General features: G+C 33.0%; 1 protein-coding gene across 1 annotated transcript; it reads left to right on the plus strand.

Annotated features, from left to right (window-relative positions):
- Window positions 1-1,695: 1,695 nt before the first annotated feature.
- Window positions 1,696-5,266, plus strand: LOC143071330 (toll-like receptor 1). Its single transcript, XM_076245573.1, has one exon. The coding sequence runs from the start codon at window positions 1,794-1,796 to the stop codon at window positions 3,957-3,959; it is 2,166 nt and encodes a 721-aa protein (XP_076101688.1). The 5' UTR covers window positions 1,696-1,793; the 3' UTR covers window positions 3,960-5,266.
- The last annotated feature ends 16,170 nt before the right edge of the window (window positions 5,267-21,436 follow it).

Raw genomic sequence — 21,436 nt, forward strand, 5'->3', positions numbered from 1 at the left:
ATTTCACTATTTGACTTTCATTAATGATTGAACAAAAACAATAATATTTTAGACTTTTTATATATCTCGTAGCTAGTTCTCCTTTAAGTGATTGTCGTCAATTACTGTCTCATAAAACACATTTTTTTGTTGTGGTGGTTTTTGTAAGGTCGTTAGTGTTCTCCTTTGAATTGTTTCACATTTTGTCATACCTTTTACAGCAAACTATAATACGCAAATATTTTTATATGATCTCATATAACCTGAATGCTATACGGTATAAGTTTGGTTTGTTGTTGAAGACAGTATACTAACCTGTAACTACTCACATGCTTGTCTTTCGGTCTTTAATGAGCTGTAAATAAGCAACCATCTTACATCTACTTTTATTTGTACCAGGTGTAAATATTGAATTTATTGAATTATGTTTCTCATTAAAAAATAAAAAAAAGTAAGCAAACAGTATATTTACTGGGCCTTTCAATAGATTTCTATGGATATTACTACTGTATCTATATTCATTATCATTTTTATCATTATTTTTATCTTACCTTTGACAATTATGTCCGTGTTGTCTTGAAAATTCAAACAAATATTGGTGTAAAGGGTTAAGATAGACAAACCTATTAGTTTGAATAAAGCAATTGATTGATTTCAGTCGATTTCTTACACACATTGATTGAACCTGTTCAAAAGCCAAATAGCAGTTCTTACATAATTATATCATTTTTCTCAATATTAACTTACTGACATTAGCTAATATGATCAATACATGAATATTTACTGTGGATTGTTGGTTTGTTTCAGAGAAGTTTACATACCATTTTTCTGTTGTTTACTTTACAAAGTATTTGTGTTGTATTTGATTTCATGTCTTGGTGTTGAAATACGATTGTGTACTTTATTTAATTATTTCAATATTATCGTTGATAATTAGAGATAAATCGTTCTCACTTTTACTATCTCGTCTTGATACTTTATTCATTGAAAATCATGTTAATCCATTACACTTCCACAAACCTCTTCACCCTTGGGAATAAAGGATTTATACAAAAGAATTGCCATATATCAGTACTGCTATGTTTAAATAACTTGAATATGTGGATTCAAATGAGGACAGTTTAGAATAAAAGGTTCCGGATATGGTGATTTATTCGTGGACCTGATATTGTTCGTATTTTTTGTTTATTGTGAATTATTAAAGTTTCTCTTAATCTATAAGATCCTATAACATTTTCAACAGTACTTAATAACCAAAACCTGCAATGTTTACTTGTACTGCATACTACATAGAATTGACCACGTGATTATATTAACCAAAATGTGAGTTTGCTCTAGCTGCTTTTCTTATTTGCTTATATTGCAAGGGAAAACAGTTTTACCGATTTATTTTATTTCAGCCGATGTAGTAATATTTTTCATTCGATTGGAATAAAATGGATCGTTTGAAGAGGACGTGCCAAACATTATTATTGCCAGTTACAATTTGAAAACATTTGTGTATCATGTGGTTTTAGAAAATATTTGCGAGAGAGAAGAAACATTTACGTTCGAATATATTATTTAAGTTTTCGTGGTAATTTATTTAATGGTCGATGACACAAACGTTTATCTTTTACTGCCTTTTTAACCCCTTTCACATTCATTGAATAATGTTTTGTGATGTTAGTTACATAAGGAAGTAAAATATATTTGTCATCTGTGTGAGAAAAACAAACAGGACGTTATGACTTTGAGTGGTTTCAATCAAGGGATGGTTCGGAAGGAAGCTGCATCTATAATAGACTATTTAATGACAAAAAAAAATAAATATCATGTATGTCAATGCATTAGCTCTGGTTGAAATGGAGTTTCTAAAGCTATATATTTTTTGCTTTATTTGGTACAATTATATTCAAGTTCGGACAGAAAAGAGCGATGTACCTTGTTTAAAAAAATTCTGCAGCTGTAGTAGAAAACATAGTCGCGCAAGATGTAACCGTTTAATGTATATTCCAAGAGTACCGAGTTATGTAGTGATCTTAAAAATGGAAAACAACTTCTTGTCTCATATCAGTATGGACACATTTCGAAATGTGTCGAACAAAAACTTAACAGGTTTAACCTTCATAAACAATTCAATAGAAGTATTGACGGTAGATGCCTTTAAGGAAATGAATAACCTCAGACATTTGAAAATATCACATGAAACTTTTTTAAATATTTCTTCTCTGAAAATGTCATTCAAAAATCTAAACAAAGTACGAATGCAAACAATGTATTTCATAAACAATGGATGGACTATGCTTTCTTTGGACTTCCTCTCTGATTTCAGAAATCACACCTTGGAGAAACTATCATTTGGCGACAACATATTGAAGAATTTTAATAGCAGTCAGCTGTCCGAATTTTCAGAGTTGCACACACTGAGTGTTGAAAGAAATGAACTTGCATTTCTAAATGCACGTGGTTTACACTCGGTTATAAATCTAGTTCTAATTTCGAATAATATATTTGAGATTCCAAATTTCTGTGCAGATAAAACAGGACGGTCGTTAGTACCCAAGTTATCTCGCCTTGATATGACAGATAACGCAATTCGAAAACTCCACCCAGAGTCTTTTGTGTGTTTAGAAAATCTGCATCAGCTTATACTTGACGAAAACCGTATTTTGGTTTTAGAAAATGAAATTTTTTATCGTCTTACAAATTTAGAAACGCTATCGATCAATCGGATGTATAATCTTTCAAAAATTAAATCAACAGCATTTAGATGTCCCTCTTTGAAAGCATTAAAATTTGTTCAAAATAATTTCAACTTTGAGAGTTCGAAAACAAAGAAAACGTTTTCCTACAACCCTAGTGAACTTTTTAAATATGTCCCGATTTTAAAAGAATTAGATTTATCGAATAATTATATGACAAACGATCCTGTTGTATTTCGGAAAATATTTTATCCACTGTCGAATTTGACTGAAGTCAGATTACAAGCATCGTTTATTAAGAAATTACCAGAAAGATTATTTCAAAGAATGCCATTTTTAAACACCCTTCATCTAAGGGGAAATAGAATCACATATTGGAATCGAAACGTGTTCGAAAATCTAACGTCCTTACGAAATCTGTACATGAATGGAAACCACATTCGAGTTATTAACGAATCATCATTTCCGATCCAGTTATTGCAGTCGTTGGACTCATTTGATATATCGCAAAATAAATTCTGGTGTACATGTGCTCAGAAATGGTTTGTTGATTATGTACGTTCATCAAATATTTCTAAAATACTTAAACATTGGCCAAAGTTTTACAGGTGCGAATACCCTGAGGACAAGAAATACTTCCTTCTCGTGGACTATAAGCCAACAGACGCCGACTGTTTAACATGGAGTCCGATTTGTACAATAATTATCGTTATTGTATCAATTGTTCTTGTTTTATTAGTTTTAATGTTTTATTGTCATGCAAACATTCGTAATTTGATTTATCTATTTCGAGTTACCAAACGGGAAAGGAAAGGATATATCAGAGTAAATTCCTCTACAAGTTTTGAATTCGACGCTTTCATTATATACAGTGATTTGGATATGCAGTGGGTTTACTCAGAACTCCTGAAACACTTAGAAGAAAAGGACTTAAAAGTTTGCATTCCCCAGCGAGACTTTGATGCAGGTGAACGTATCATAGACAATATTACTAAGTATGGTGGCAAAAGCTGGAAAATAGTTGTTGTTATATCGAATAACTTAACAGAAGGTTTAGGGTTCCAATGGGAAATTGAATTTATACAGGAAAGAAGACAACGCCATGAGAAAGATGCGTTAGTTCTTATAATGTACAGTCAAATAGATTCAAGTCATATGACTAACTCTATCAAGTCTTTACTTGACACGACCCCACATCTACGATATAAAAAAGGGTTAGGCGAGGATTTGTTTTGGTCTGCCTTTACGAAAGCCGTCGGGAAACCATTTGAAGATCCTCCTACAACTACCCCGTAGAGCCTAAATAAACTCATCATAGATACCAGGAAGTAGTATAAAAGTAAAAAAATACTCGAAAACTGATCATATTCAGCAACATTGTAAATTATAGATTATGTATTTATCCAAAAATGAAAGTTCATCTCAATATATAAAATTTCTAACTTGATGTACTTAGATTGACAACCAAGTTATTAAAGTCATAAAAAATGTAACTTTGTACTCTTTTAAAGATTAAACTCGATACATGTTGATAGAACGCATTTTCGATAAACAAATATATCAATGAATGCTAAACGCGCGTTTTTCATTTTCAGAAGTTGAGTCATATATATGGCAGTTTACTTTGACACTTGTGCCAAAGTCACGAAATGTGCGCGTTTTTATTAGAATTCTATATTTTAGTGTAGAAAACCACTTTAACATGTTAAATTCGTCTAGGTCGGGCGGGCACTCTTGTTCTGAAAATCTGTTTTTATAACAAGTGATATATATATACTCGTCCGTCCGTCACCAACATGCTGTTGACGGAATACTTTATTGCAAAATAAATGAAACTTTTCTAAAGAATAATTTCCTTTTGTTCAATATATTTAAACTTTTGTCAGTTCACTTGTCTCATTGAGTAAATACAAAAGCTATTATTATCTCTATAGTTTACTCACATGGACCTTTTTTCTGAGAGAAATCCATCCTTCATTTCTTACTAAACATAAAAAAAAAGTATTTTCTTAGTAGATAAAAATACAATATATAAACTCACAAAACTGCATTTGATGTTGTTTTAAACATCAATTGGTAAGCCAGCACATCTTTACAATCAGTCCATATAACAAATATAGTGACCCTATTGCATTAAGCATCAGAGAAAAGGGAAAAAAGCTTACATCTATTTCAATTAACCATGAAAAATTAGATCAAGTTCAGATGAAACCTAACAGTCAGGTATGTACACCTAACAATAATTCGATACACATAATATAGTTGACCTACTGCTTATAGTATCTGAGAGACGGACTTGACCATATTTTTTTTTATTCACGAACACTGATCTATGAAAATGAGTTTAAGCACAAATGAAAAATTATAGACAGAAACTTCGTAACATTAGATATTGAAAGACAATGTATGAAGCATCAATGTCTTCTAGATATACCGTTACCGAATAGTAATCCACAAGTCGAGACACAAAATGAAGTTTACTATGTATATTTATTAAAAATGTAAAGTTGGTGTATTTTGTTATTTCATTTGGGTTTGCTTCATTTAATTTATTTGTATGTGAATCTTTTGTATTGTTTTATATGAATACTTTTATTTGTATATTATACTTATTTATTTATAGATAGACGAAGTTGTGGTATTAGTGGCAATGAGACAACCGTTCGCTTTTCATTTTTAGAAGTACACTCATGTAATATTGCATTGCAGTTTATAATGTAACTGCTCCCATATAATGGCCCTATTTCTTATCGAATCTGAGAAAGATATCCAAAACAAACATACATATTTAAATTAACCAGGAAAATGAGATAAAGTTTAGATGAAGCCTGACAGTCGGACATGTACACCTGACAATCATTCCATACTCAAAATATAGTTGACCTACTGATTATAGTATCTGATGTCCAAACGTGACCACGTAATTCTATCCATGATCACTGATCCATGAAAATGAGGTCAAGGAAAATTGAAATATGACGGACGAAAACTTTGTCACATAAGGTATATGCATACAAATTGAAGTATCCAGATCTTCTAGATTTTGAAAAATAACGCTTTGGACAAATAGTTTACACCGTCGTCGCAGCCGCCAGATTGTCATGGTTTAATTCATTCTTAACAGCCGTTTCCTAAATCAGTGAGTCGAAAACAATGGCAATGCATCACTTAAAATCATTAAAACTTTAAAATGTTAAACCACATACTTTCAATATGTTGATTGCAAAGATATCTAGATGATATCTGTAATTTATGATATTGAAGAAGCTGCTATGACGACTTCTAGTAGTTTCATAAATGTAATTTGATCTGTAAAACTAGAGGCTCTAAAGAGCCTGTGTCGCTCACCTTGGTCTATGTGCATATTAAACAAAGGACACAAATGGATTCATGACAAAATTGTATTTTGGTGATGGTGATGTGTTTGAAGTTCTTACTTTACTGGACGATTTTGCTTCTTACAATTATATCTATAATGAACTTTGCCCATTAGTAACAGAGAACTATATTTGGTAAAAATTTAAATTACATATATTTACCAAATTAATGAAAATTGTTAAAAATTGACTATAAAGGGCAATAACTCCTTAAGGGGTCAATTGACCATTTAGGTCATGTTGACTTATTTGTAGATCTTACTTTGCTGAACATTATTGCTGTTTACAGTTTATCTCTATCTATAATAATATTCAAGATAATAACCAAAAACAGCAAAATTTCCTCAAAATTACCAATTCAGGGGCAGTAACCCAACAACCGATTGACCGATTCATCTGAAAATTTCAGGGCAGATAGATCTTGACCTGATAAACATGTTTACCCCATGTCAGATTTCCTCAAAATGCTTTGGTTTTTGAGTTATAAGCCAAAAACTGCATTTTACCCCTTTGTTCTATTTTTAGCCGTGGCGGCCATCTTGGTTGGTTGACCAGGTCACGCCACACATTTTTTAAACTAGATACCCCAAAGATGATTGTGGCCAAGTTTGGATTAATTTGGCCCAGTAGTTTCAGAGGAGAAGATTTTTGTAAAAGATTACTTTAATTAACGAAAAATGGTTAAAAATTGACTATAAAGGGCAATAACTCCTAAACGGGTCAACTGACCATTTAGGTCATGTTGACTTATTTGTAGATCTTACTTTGCTGAACATTATTGCTGTTTACAGTTTATCTCTATCTATAATAATATTCAAGATAATAACCAAAAACAGCAAAATTTCCTCAAAATTACCAATTCAGGGGCAGCAACCGAACAACCGATTGACCGATTCATCTGAAAATTTCAGGGCAGATAGATCTTGACCTGATAAACATGTTTACCCCATGTCAGATTTGCTCTAAATGCTTTGGTTTTTGAGTTATAAGCCAAAAACTGCATTTTACCCCTATGTTCTATTTTTAGCCGTGGCGGCCATCTTGGTTGGTTGACCGGGTCACGCCACACATTTTTTAAACTAGATACCCCAATGATGATTGTGGCCAAGTTTGGTTTGATTTGGCCCAGTAGTTTCAGAGGAGAAGATTTTTGTAAAAGTTAACGACGACGGACGACGACGGACGACGGACGCCGGACGCCAAGTGATGAGAAAAGCTCACTTGGCCCTTCGGGCCAGGTGAGCTAAAAATATCGAATGAATAGAAATCTTAATAAAAACAAATTATATTAATCAGTAGACAACTGATATATTTCGAATGTAATTTCCTGGTAATACAGAAGTATCTTTTAGTGATTGTCATCTGTTGCTGTCTGATAAATTTGTGGTTGGTTTTGGTTAGTTTGTTGTTGTGATGGTTTTCAGGTTGTTGGTGTTCACCTTTGATATGTTTTACATTTGTTACTTAAAGAGGGAAGAAAGATACCAGAGGGACAGTCAAACTCATAAATCGAAAACACGCTTGGTAAACCATCTAATCTCAACCAAATGGTTGAGACGGAAAAAAGTATTCTGGCACTTCCTGTTGAGCTTTTCTGGTTCCAATTATCCAAAATAAACATAGGGTAGGTCGACTTTTCGTCAATTTACTGAAAATCAATGCGTTTTTTTGTAAAATAGGAGAATGTCATGCCATAGATAATTGAATTAGGGTTTCTCCAGTGTATAACATGGACTAATATGATTTAAAATGACATCGGAATGACTTTTCTCCAGCAGGTAAATGTGGCAAGTGCAGTCGGCTATTGACAAAATGACAGCGATATCATTGATAAGCTCACGTATATATCAGTGAATAAGTATTTTTCTAAAACCTTATAAACATAAAATTACAGTTTGCTCTTTTTCTTTACTTATATAATTGCATTAAGCGAAATATGCTATAAAGTATGTCATGTTGAGATTTTCTGGTATCGGTTGAGATATTCCGGAACAATGTTGAGATCTTCTGGTGAATGAAACTTTCAACTATAGCTTAGTATTAATTACATATATAATTGTCAAAACGTTCCAACTGTCATTTAAATCTTGTCTGTAGTTATGACAGCAGCTTCTACAGAGATCTTTGGTTGTAATAAAGTCTAAATAATAAACAACTGTGTGTTTTTTAAAGTATTAAAGTTCTAGCGCTGGAGATCAATAGTCTAGTGTTTGAGATGCAGTTTTGCACAGAAGCTATAAAGTCACTAATGGTGTAATTGACATCTCCAAAAGCTAAAATTTATTCCTACATCGCTTATCTTGACATCTCAATAGGTAGCTTTTAGATATCTACATCGCTATACTTTACATTTGCAGTGCTGGTGTTAACATCAACATAACATTTTATCTACAGAACTTGGTGTTAAAAATCGTTAGCACGGGACAATTTGCATCCCCTGCGCTATATTTACATATACATTGCTTAACTGTGAATCTTCAACACTCGACCTTTATTCTGACAGCCTCATATCGTGGTATGTGGTTCCTTCTTTATAAAGAATACATAGACGTGCCACAGGAATGGGTCTCTTTTTCATCGTCAAATTATAAATCAACGGGTAGCAATTTCACCAAAGTAAATGTCAGTGGGTCAGTTATTTTCTATAACGTTGTTTTCTATGTTTGTAATCAATATGAACAGGAGTGAAACTGCAAAGATTGTAGTATTGGTGTTTGAATGAGTCATTAACGCCCTTTGTTTAACTACATGCATATTCAAGACGAGTACATGAAAATGTTGCACGAATATAAACCCACCTATGTACTAGATTGACACGTCGTGTGTGCTTTTGAAATGAAATTGATATACACGTCCACTTGTATTTGTGTACTTCTGATGAGTTGCCTTTTTCAACTGATTTTTTTTATTCGTTCTTATGTTGTACTGTTATTCCAATTTCCCAGGTTAGGAGAGGGTTGGGATCCCGCTATAACATGTTTAACAAGGTTATGTTTTTCTCTGGCTGTTTATGACGTCTTTACACTAAAGCCATTGGATGTTGGATGTGTACGGATTGATTGTTTAGTCTTAGTTGCATGATTTTTTTATAAGTTGTTAGTGGCTTTGAACTAGCTGTCAGATAACTGCGAGTACTCTCAAATCTGTTCATTGTGTCTTTTTGTGTCGGGATGTATAATTACCGGGCCACGTCCACTTGTATTTTGTCCATCTGATGAGTTAAGCCTTTTTCAACTGATTTTATAGTTCGTTCTTATGTTGTACTGTTATACCACTGTCCCAGGTTAGGGGAGGGTTGGGATCTCGCTAACATGTTAAACCCAGCCACATTATTTATGTACGTGCCTGCCCCAAGTCAGGAGCCTGTAATTCAGTGGTTGTCGTTTGTTTATATGTTACATATTTGTTTTTCGTTCTTTTTTTTTAACATAAATAAGGCCGTTAGTTTTCTCGTTTGAATTGTTTTACATTGTCTTATCGGGGTCTTTTATAGCTGACTATGCGGTATGGGCTTTACTCATTGTTGAAGGCCGTACGGTGACTTATAGTTGTTAATGTCTGCGTCATTTTGGTCTTTTGTGGATAGTTGTCTCATTGGCAATCATACCACATCTTCTTTTTTGTATTAACCCCGCCACATTATGTATGTATGTGCCTGTCCTAAGTTGGGACCATGTATTTCAGTGGTTGTCGTTTGTTTATGTGTTACATATTTGTTTTCGTTCATTTTTTAAAAATAAATAAGGCCGTAAGTTTTCTCGCTACAATTGTTTTTCATTGTCATTTTAGGGCCTTTTATATCTGACTATGCAGTATGGGGTTTGCCATACGGTGACCTATAGTTGTTAATTTCTGTGTCATTTTGTTCGCTTGTGGAGAGTTGTCTCATTGGTAATCATACCACATCTTCTTTTATATCTATATTTATAGTATACACAAGGTATTGTCCCGCAGTTAATATTTGGCCCTTTTTAAAACATTATTCTAAATCTAAGCCTAGAAGTGTTTACTTCTCACTTCAGCTGCGATCACACCGTACCGAATAGCACGAACGGACGCCTAACGGATAAAAGAAAAGGGTTTCCGTTGACAAAATTAATATCCGTTGGGAGTCCGTTGATGAAGATACGGATTAAAAACGGAAACGGAACGGACACATACTGTAAAAATGGACGCCTACCGGATGTACAACGGACACTTCATCCGTTGAACGTCCCTTAATTCAAAGTTTTGAACATGCTCAAAAATTTCCATCGGACAGAAGGGACATTGATGGATAAAACGGAGGCTGAACGGACATAAAACGAAAACTAAGGGATGTCTAACGGATATGAACGGATTGAAAAAAAGTTATCCGTTCGGCGTCCGTTTGCGCTATCCAATAAGGTGTGACTGGTGCTTACAACTCCGGTAACACCTCACCAGATAGCGCGAACGGACGCCGAACCGATAACTTTTTTTTATTCGTTCATGTCCGTAAGCCGCATGTTGTTATCCGTTAGACGTCGGTCGATATCTGTTTCATTTCGCTCAGTGTCGGACTGTCCGCTTTATCAGTCGACGTCCGTTTTGTCCGATGGAAAAAATTGAGCATGTTCAAAACTTTGAACGGACGTTCAACGGATGAAAGATCCGGTAAGCGTCCGTTTTTTACAATACTCGTCCGTTATGTGTCCGTTTTGTATCCGTTATTTGTCTTATACTAAGGTATATAGGATTTTTTCTGAGACAATTGCCTGTGGTATTTCACTAGACATCAAAAGTTCAATGTAGAATAAAAAAAACAAAACATAATTCATATAGTTTTTTCACTAACCCCCCTCCCTATGTTAAAGGTAAATTGAAAACTTATGCAAATGGTGTTTAAAAAAAAACCCACTTCGTAATAGAGAAGAAAATTGTCATTTTATTTGTTTCTATTAACAAATTTTTTGTTACTATAGTAAACAATTCAGTAAGCATTTATCGCCTTCTCTAACAAAGAGCTTCAGTGCTTTTGTTCTATTTCAACCGGGTTTCCGCCTGATATTGCGATCTACACGATTGCACTACGATCGTCAAAATCATTTTTTTAGAGATCGTGGTGCAATCTTGGCTTAGTGTGACAGGGTCCGGGGTATAATATTAATGTTGCTGAATATTACCAAATATTAAAGATGTGCCCTGAATGCAGTTGTGAACAATCAATCTAAGTTATAATTATTTCAATACAACACGTGTGGTTACACTAAGTTGGACGTCACTTATAGTACTTGCATTTAGCAGTTTTAAATTCGAATCATATCTAAGTCTTGTTTTTGCTCACAAATAAATGATCACCACCTTTTAGAGTGAGAACTCATCCTGAAATAATGTGCACGAAAAAACAAACCTAGAGAAGGGGGTCCTGTTCTTTTGTTTAGTTTTTAATAATTTTATTTCTTTATAAAGGTACGCATTTTCGGCATTGAACAATGTCTGTGAGAAATCGAATTCTTCCAAATCATATTGATATTTATATATTATAAACTAATCTTATTTATACTTGAAAGTCATGCATTTTTCTATCGGCAATTCTTACAATTGTATCTGTATTCAGATGTTAACTTACCACAGACAGAAAACATAAATCAAGTTAATCGTTAAAAAGGTTAACTCGAATAGTACCGCGCACTTATAAAGTTTCTTTGTTCATTTTGGGAAATAACTATATTTTTACAATAGAAATTACATTTTGATTAGTTGAAATAAACTCTAGTATAGCTATTTTAATAGTTTTTATCTTTATATATAATAATAATGCACGCGTGTTGGGTTGCCAGTCATAGTTAATTTAAACTTTGAAACCTAAGTGCCAATGTTTTTAACAGTAATATATTTCATGACACAAAGTAACCAGAAAGTCTCAACATTGTGACAGAAAGACTCAACCAATACCTTTATATCTCAACCATTTAGAATTTTTCATTTCTGTGCTAAGACTAGGCTTGACAATCAAATAGTCTTGCAATTTACAGAAGTGGTTATCGTAAAGCATTAAAAAACACAAATAATTGACATATTTCATTATTAAATCATTAATATCATGGCAGTTCTATCGGATTCAAAGAACGTAAACATGATAATCCGTAGGAGAAAAGTGATTGTGACTTCAATTTCAGAAATTTTGAACCAAGAAGAGACATATTAGTTACAATTATCATTTATCTATGGCATGACATTCTCCTATTTTACAAAACAATCATTGATTTTCAGTAAATTGACGAAAAGTCGACCTACCCTATGTTTATTTTGGATATTTTGAACCAGAAAAGCTCAACAGGAAGTGCCAGAATACTTTTTACCGTCTCAACATTTGGTTGAGATTAGATGGTTTACCAGGTTGGAAAATAAACTGACAACGCCCTGGCTAAAAATGAAAAAGACAAACAGAAAAACAGTAGTACACATGACACAACACTACTGTATCATTAAATGTTTTATTATTACTATTATTATCACTATTATCATTATATTGTATCATTATCTTACCTTTGACAATTATGCCTGTGTTTCTGTAAATTTAAACTAATATTGGTGTAAAGGGTTCAAACAGACAAACATATTAGTTTGAATAAAGCAATTGATTGATTTCAGTCGATTTCTTACACACATCGATTGAACCTGTTGAAAGTCAAATAGCAGTTCTTACATATGTCATTTTTCACAATATTAACTAACTGACATTAGCTAATCAGATCAATACATCATATTTACTGTGGATTGTTGTTTTTTTTTTTCAGAGAAGTTTACATACCATTTTTCTGTTGTTTACTTTACAAAGTATTTGTTTTGTATTTGAGTTCATGTCTTGGTGTTAAAATAAGTTGTGGACTTTTTTTTTATTTTTTCCAATACTATCGTTGATAATTTGAGATCATTCGTGCTCATTTTAACTAACTATCGTGTCTTCATATTGTGTACATTGAATTATTAAAGCCATTTTACTTCCTCAAAGTTCTTCATCCTTGGGAATACGAATTAAATTACAAAAACATGAACTCCGAGGAAAAATCAAAACGAAAAGTCCATACTCAAATGGCAAAATCATTATCAAACGAACGGATAACAACTCTCATAGTCCTGAGTCGGTACAGGCATTTTATTATGTAGAAAATGGTGGATTGAACCTAATTTTATACTCAGTCAAACCTCTCACATGTATTAGTACGGTGACCGAGTAAGGAAAAGTCGCTCATTTGTCTTTGTTCTATTGTTAATATTACTATTACTGTTGAATGGTTTTATGTTATATTCGTTTGACGTGGCTCGGTACTTATACATCTCGTCAATGTGTTTGTATTGGCTTTCGTTTTTTGGTGGTTTGTTTTGTATATGCAACTTTTTGTATTTCTTTTGTTCTTATAACGTGACTCTGTACTTTAAAAGATCCCGTCAGTATGATATTGTTCTATTATATGTCATTATGATATATTTCTATATGAATTACTACATACGTTGAACCACAAACGTCAGAATCATTCAATCGCGTAGTGGAATTAACTATTTGTGGATTCTTTTAAATTCTATATATAACTTTTGGACTAGTTTAAATCTCGGTCTATTTCTGAAATTTATTCTTGCATACTTTTGATTTTTTAACCCTGTATGCTAACATTGCCTATGTAAAATTTTAAAATCGTTTGTATGCACATTGAACAACAAATTTATGTGACGTATAAAATGTTCTGACGTCAGACACTCTAATCAATGAATGTGTTCGTAGATAGTAGATGTTTTTGTGTTCTGTTAAATTGTTCCTTTTAAAATTGTTATACGATGATGACTGATGTACCCATAGTTTGACTATTTTATTTTTTGTGTCTATTTATTTAACGCATCAATGTAAATATAACGGAATTTGATGAGACTGTCATTAAAGTGAGAGGGTTAGCGCTATAGAACCAGGTTTAATCCACCATTTTCTACATTTGAAAATGCCTGTACCAAGTCAGGAATATGACAGTTCTTGTCCATTCGTTTTTGATACGTTTTGTTATTTGATTTTGCCATGTGATTATGGACTTTCCGAATTGATTTTCCTCTAAGTTTAGTATTTTTGTGATTTTACTTTTTATTTAAGGAGTTTAATTTTCATTCGGACTATACGGCTATAAATCACAGTATTGGTAGTTCAAAGGTTAAACTTAACATTTTGACTTGTCGTCAAAAAATCATACGTTGCAATTTTTGTAAAATGGGCTTTGAAGTACGTTAGTTTATGTGAACGAAAAATCAACTTTGAAAAGTTTTGAGGTCTACATTGTAAAATAACAACCGTGATAGATTTGATTTCTGTTATTATATACATTGTTGTTACACCTTATTTTAACGATTTCAAAGAAAGTTTAGCAAAATAAGTCCGTTATTAAAGAGGTTATACAAGAGATTAACACTACGAATATTTGCATTTAATAGAGTACGTTTCAATTCAATTTCATCATTTTTTTAACGCAAAATATAAAATAATTAACATTTATATGATATTTCATATCTTTAGTAATCAATGATATCAAATTAATTTTTCTCAGAAGCAATATTTCAGCAATTCAAGCCAGATACAAGTCCTAACGCTCATATGACGGAGCTATTCGAAGTTCATAAACAGCCTCTTATAGATACATACAGGCAATTGGGATGTGCTGTATTACTTACATTCAAATACTGGGATGTTCCTTGCAGCTGTAGACATTTTCCTGTCAAATGGTAGAGCAGAACGAGAGGGAAATTGGTCACGTTTTTTTGATCGTCATCTCAAATGTAACCTTATGTTTTTGTAACAAACCAATTACTGAAGGCGGATGCCAGTTTACATACTCAATATGCTTCAACTTTCTGAGAATATTTGATCTCCTTTTATAGATGGCTACTTTGCTTCTAGACATACTCCTGGCCATTTTAACGGTACGTGGACCAACATGGCAACAGAAAAGACCGTTATAAAAGCCTCAAGGGGATCAGGTGGCACTGTAGGCATAATAAATCAAAAGTCTGCGTCTGTTAGATGGACCCTTATACATTTCCTAGAATCACTAAGTCGTGTAATGCTGAATAGGGCTCAAATTGCTGCAAATAATGCAAATTCACAAACGGAAAAAAAAACAGCAATGAAAAGAGATGATTAACATGTTATTGCCATTGTGAACCATCTGAATGATCCATGACTGATCCCTTTGATGTAGAATTCCATCCTTCATGTCTTATCAATATCTCTTCTAGAATGCATGCTACAAGAGATATTCGAGATTCTTTGGTCACAGCTGTCGAAGGGGATTAAACATGTCTAAACACTTTATTACTCATGCTCCTTCTTTAGATCAGTCAAGGATTTTTATAGTCAAATATCAAAGTCAAAACTAAAAACTTTTGAAAACATGACCACAAAAACAAATCCTAAATTTAAATTGGGAGATACTTTCAGGTCACATAAATCCATAACTTGTATTTAGACGTGCACTGATTTTGGCAAAATGTAGAGATGACGTTACCATATATAGAACATGTGATGTCGCACCCTGTAGGTTCCATTCCAATTTCCCTTTTTCAAGATGACGGCACCATGAGAAAATCATACAAGTCTGATTTGGTGAGGCAATTAGAATCTGAAGTCTCTAGTGCAATTTCCGTATCCTCCTTTGTACCATCACTCACAACTTGCATCAGAGATAGTATGACATTTGTTTAATGTATTGATGTTAAGAAAGGTAAAACATTCTGTGACCTTGCAGCTGACTATTAAAAACATATGTCCCAATGAATTTCTATAGCGCACACAGTGGCAGTTGCTTTTGACCGCTACGACATGAACAACTCTATAAAGTCTGCCGAAAGGGAACGCCGCACAAAGACTACAGCTTCCACCAACGTGTATCAGATTATTGAGGGGAGAAGTATTCCTGACTGGAAAAATTTGACAAATACCCTATGATTCCACCTGATGTGAGCTTTACATAACCAGAACGTTTGTTAATTCCGAAATTGTCAAAGTTATTTATACGAACACTGTTAATGGCTGTAGTAACTTGTTTAGCACTCAAAAGGAGGCCGATCCTCAGTGCCTCAAACTTTAACACGAAGGAAAAGAGCGGAAGAACAATCATACGGACCTCTAATATCAAATTTGATTGTTCTGTGTGTTCCCTTCTATATGAATATATGACACATACAAGCAAATTGTGGGTGCAGATGGAAAACATTAGCAGTGTAAAGAATTTGGCGAAAATTTTCACTCATTCACTAACTATGTGTATGTCTTTCCCCAACAATTTGTAAACCATTGCCTGCTGTACATGCACTTACCGGATGCGACACATTTTCGTCTCTGTTTGGAGTAGGTATAAACAAACTGTCTACAAGACATTCAAGGACATGTACGACTATTTCAGTGGTTTTTAGAGTTTTGGTAATATTGACAAAGATGAAGCCCTTGTTTGGGCATGAAAGTAAATTTCAAAGCTTTATGAAAAAAATATCTCTTTAAAACCATTCCATTATGATAATTATCCAATGCGCGTCAAGCTTGCCACCAGTAAAGATGTAAGTTTAGTCACGTTCCTTCCTCCCTGTGAGGCGTCACTGAAACAACATGTTTTACGTACTTCGTTTTACACTAAAAATTTGGACCGTATAACACATTGCTAAACTCCCTATTCCGTCAATTTTACAATACTGTCAGCGAAAGTTAAATGGTGCATTACACCCCGTGTATTTCAAAGGGCATATGTCAGAAAAAAAAATTGTAGGATCTTGTGTTTTCATTGAAGGGAAAATCTCTATGTTAAAAAGTCATGTGTTTGTTCACAACAAAACCTAACATGTCCGGAGCTTTGCTTCTAGCTGTAAAGGGTCAGAATTATGTAGAATCTTCAAATCATGTTCCTTGACAGATGAACCAGAAGATACTCCTAGCATAATTCTGTTGTGTGGATCTCTTTGATTGGATTTTTGAAAAGTAACTGTTTTCGAGGTATTGAGTGCTCTTTAATTACATTAATGAGCTTATGCAAAATACGCATTCATGATAATAGGCTTCAGGTAAAATAATAATATTTATCCTTTATTACATTTTAGAGATAATTCATTGCTAATTGATTTGAAAAAAAATGTCTGTATTAGAAATTTTTTAACCTAAATTGTTGTATATTTTCAAATTTTGAAAGTATGGAAGAAACATAAGAAAAACATAATTTGATCTTTGACCTTATTTTATGCAAAACTGTTACCACATTTCTTTTTGACGACATCGATATTACAAAAGTACTCATTTTCCCGAATCTAATGATATATAATATAGCAATATAGTATGCTTGACGATTAAATCTAAAAAATATTCGGTCTGGTCACCGTACTATATGACAGTAACAGCAAATTCAATCATATTAATGAAAAACGATGCGTAAACAATGCAAACAGATAAAATAGGTAAACATGTCTAAAATAGGGGTAAAGTAGTCACCATTGTGTTATAATCTTAATCACAATAAAAACAAACCAATATTTAACAAGAAAACACAAAAAAGCATATATCAAATTAAACAACCATTGCTTTCTTATTTTTGTATTTTATGTATGTATGTTCAATCCACCCATTAAGGACTGGAACCAAATGATTGAATTAACATTAAATCTGACGTAAGGATTAGCGGCGTACAACTTCCCAACCATATGACAGAATAATGCAAAATTGTTAATATCAAAATTATGTTAATAAGTTGCATATATACATATTATATATACCTAGCATTTTAATTACAACTGAAGTTTTTCAAGAGTTTTAAAATATTATGGACTGTCCATCCAAAGAAATGTATAACAAAAATAGTGAACTTCACGGATAATTCAAAAAGGGGTAATCCATAGAAACTGACAAAATGAAACGTAATTATAGAATGAACCAAAATAGAACTGTGCTGCCTGGATGTCAATATGTTTGAGATAATCCCCTAAACTTGGACGTCAATGATATGCACATTTATAGAAATAGACATATTTTTTTTATTTTTTTTGGTGAGTTACCAAATGTCTCGGTGGCACCTTACTAGTCTACTCTAGCAGGCAAAAACACACCAGATTACCCCGTACTATATACTAAAAAGAAGGAGTGGTATAATTGTCAATGAGACAACTATTCACATGTTTACTTTTATGTTCGTTTTTGTGTTTGTTTCATCGTTGTTTGGCCTTTTGTTGCACTTTAGTGTTTCCATTGTTACGTTGTTTTCTTCTTATAATTGATGTGTTTTCCTCGGGTTTAATTTTTAAACCCGGATTTGTTTTCTCTCCATCGATTGATGACTTTCGAACAGCGATATACTGCTGTTGCATTTATTCATCTATTATTATTATAGACTGATAAAGATGTCTTAAATCTGATCGATTGAGTGTAGGTATCAAGCCAGGGGACGGCACTCGTCAGTGTATTATTATTATTGTAGTTAAGTGCGAAAATGACATACCAAAGCAGGATGTGGTGTGAGTGCCAATTAGACAACTCTCCATCCAAATAACAATTTATAAAAGTAAACCATTATAGGTCAATGTACGGCCTTCAACACGGAGCCTTGGCTCACACCGAACAAAAAGCTATAAAGGGCCCCAAAATTACTAGTGTTAAACCATTCAAACGGGAAAACCAACGGTCTAATTTATATATTAAAAAAGAGAAACGAGAAACAGGTTTAAATTACACAAAGAAACGACAACTACTGTACATCAGATACCTGTATGTTAGCATATAATACGTTCTGCTATGTTGAATTTTAAAGTGATATGAGACCTCAAGAAACATTAAATGTTCACCTACTGAAATATATTCATTAACAGTAGTGACAGCAAACTCTCAAGTAAGAAAAACGTCGATCCACTTACAAAGTATACAATCAAAGGTTCCAATTTGCCAGATTTTCATGTAATCTCGAATTAAAATTTTTTGATTTGTAAATGCAAAATTTATCATGCAGTTTTGTAATCAAGTTTTTATTCTCCAAACAATCGTAGATTGAATAGTGGTGAACGTCACATATATTCATACTCAGTGCCAACCCGTATCTAATTGTGTATTTGAATTGATTGTAATTTAACATTTCCAGATCTTTAATTAATCCTTCTTGTCAATGAAGGCAACAGTAGTATACCGCTGTTCAAAAGTCATAAATTGATAAAGAGAAAACAAATCCGGGTAACAAACTAAAACCGAGGAAATCACATCAACTATATATAGAATCATCAACGATAACAAGTTTACCCAATAACGCAAAAATGGTGAAAATCCCAACTGAATGACAATTACTCCAATATGAAACTTTCCGAGTAAATATCTCCAATATCCTTTTATCATTATTTGGGTGGAAAGTTGCACAATAGATAGATCTTCGCATTGTTGTCATATCTTTTAATTTTGCTCCTTCCACTTTAGTTTTTCGTGATATAAGCAAACAAAAAAGCAGTTTACACCTATATATCATATTTTAGCTATATATAGCCTTTCGGTCATGTTTTCCACCCGAAAGCGTGATCGTTTGTAGACGACATGCCACAAATCAATACTGTTATGTTTCAAAGATTTGAATGTGTGGTTCAGAAGAGGAGAGTTTAAAAAAACTTCCGGATATGGTGATTTATTCGTAGACATGGTATTGTCTGTAATTTTTCTTTATTGTGACTAAACAAAGTTTTTCTTGATCTATTATAATTTTAAACAATAATTATAATTAGTAGCCAATACCTGCGATTTCTTGTTATATTTCATACTAGTACATAGAATTAACCTAGGGATAATATACAAGGGGGAAAACAGTTTTATCGGTTTATCCAATATCAGCCGTTGTAGTCATGTTTTTATTCGATATGAACAAATTGGGATCGTTTGAAGAGGACGTGCCAAAGATAACTACTGCCAGCAGATTCATATGTGTATCATTAAGTTTTAGAGAAGACTTTTGAGAGAGAAGAAACATTAAGTAATACGTTTGAATATATAACTTACTAGTTAATTAGTTTAATGATCGATAACACAAACTTTTATATGTCCCTTTTTTTTTTAGAAATAAGGAATGAATGAGGATTTACCTTGTGTCTATTGGAAACATATGCTTTCCAAAATTCCATACACACAACGGTAAAATGTACATTGCCGGCTCATATGCATGTTCCACTAAATAATTGTCCGCTAGATTGATAAAATTTTTTATCCGCAGTGAAAGAGTTCTTCGGAAATATTGTGAAACTGTTTACTCGCGTCATGGTATTAACCCTATATGGATTCTGGATAATTTGAAATCTCGATCTTTTTTCTGAAAATAATTTTTTATCAAAACTTTTGATTTTTCGACCCTGTATCCCCATAACAAATTGAAAAAATAATCGTCTGTAAGAAAAAATCCACAATTATTTTTAACATAAAAATGGTAACATACCCTTTAAATCTATTACTTTTTAATACCATACGGCATATTTTTTTAAGAATTAACGAAACGATAAAACATGCTACACAAAGGAACAAGTGATTAGTATGCTGGAGTTTCTAATTGACAACATATTTGTTGAATTTGGAGGTGTTCTTTTTCAACAACATGTCGGCATTCCCATGGGAACGAACTGTGCGCCTTTCCTTGTCGACTTCATTTTATCTTTATATGAGTCGGTGTTCTTTCAGACACTTGTCAAAAGCAAGAAGATCAAAGGAGCCAGGTTATTTAAATTACCATCCAGATATATTGATTATGTTCTTTCCATTAACAATCCTAACTTTTCTGATTGGGTTGCATTTATATATCTCCGGAGATAGACATGAACGAAGCAACAGACACGTCTTCCTCTGCATCATATTTAGACTTATACCTAGATTTGACATACAAGAGACGAAATCAGTTTTGAAATTATCAATTAATTTTAAAAAAAAATTTCCCGTACCAAAAATACCAATATACCAACTTCACCTGCATATCCCAACTTATATATTCGGTATTTAAGAGCTTGCAGCTGCTACTCCGATTTTGTAAAACGTCACCCGTTTCTGAGCAGAAAGTTGACAAACCAGGGGTACTAGTATGTCAAAGAACATCTGGTTCTTTTTCTTAAATAGTTCACCTGGAGATATCAAGACCTTGTTGATACATATACCGTATCAACTTTACAATGACTATACGATGGTCTTGAAGTATAGATTCTGTGTACTGACGTTGCTATATCGTAATAACATGTTATAGTATTGTTTATTTCGTCTTTTTGAATATATTTTCATTGTTTATTGTATTTTTGTTTTTTGTGACATCCATTTGATGTACATTCCGTCATTGTGTATGGTAAAATTTTGTATTTTTGTCTTTCATTTTTGCCTATGTGCTTTTATTTTTGTCTATATGGCCCTTTGTGTATCTT

The sequence above is a fragment of the Mytilus galloprovincialis genome, chromosome 4 (genome assembly GCF_965363235.1).
Source record: "Mytilus galloprovincialis chromosome 4, xbMytGall1.hap1.1, whole genome shotgun sequence".
In the NCBI taxonomy this organism is placed as follows: Eukaryota; Metazoa; Mollusca; class Bivalvia; order Mytilida; family Mytilidae; genus Mytilus; species Mytilus galloprovincialis.

Coding starts and splice junctions, on each gene's coding strand:
- LOC143071330 (XM_076245573.1), top strand. CDS start 1,794: ATGTATGTCAATGCATTAGCTCTGGTTGAAATGGAGTTTCTAAAGCTA.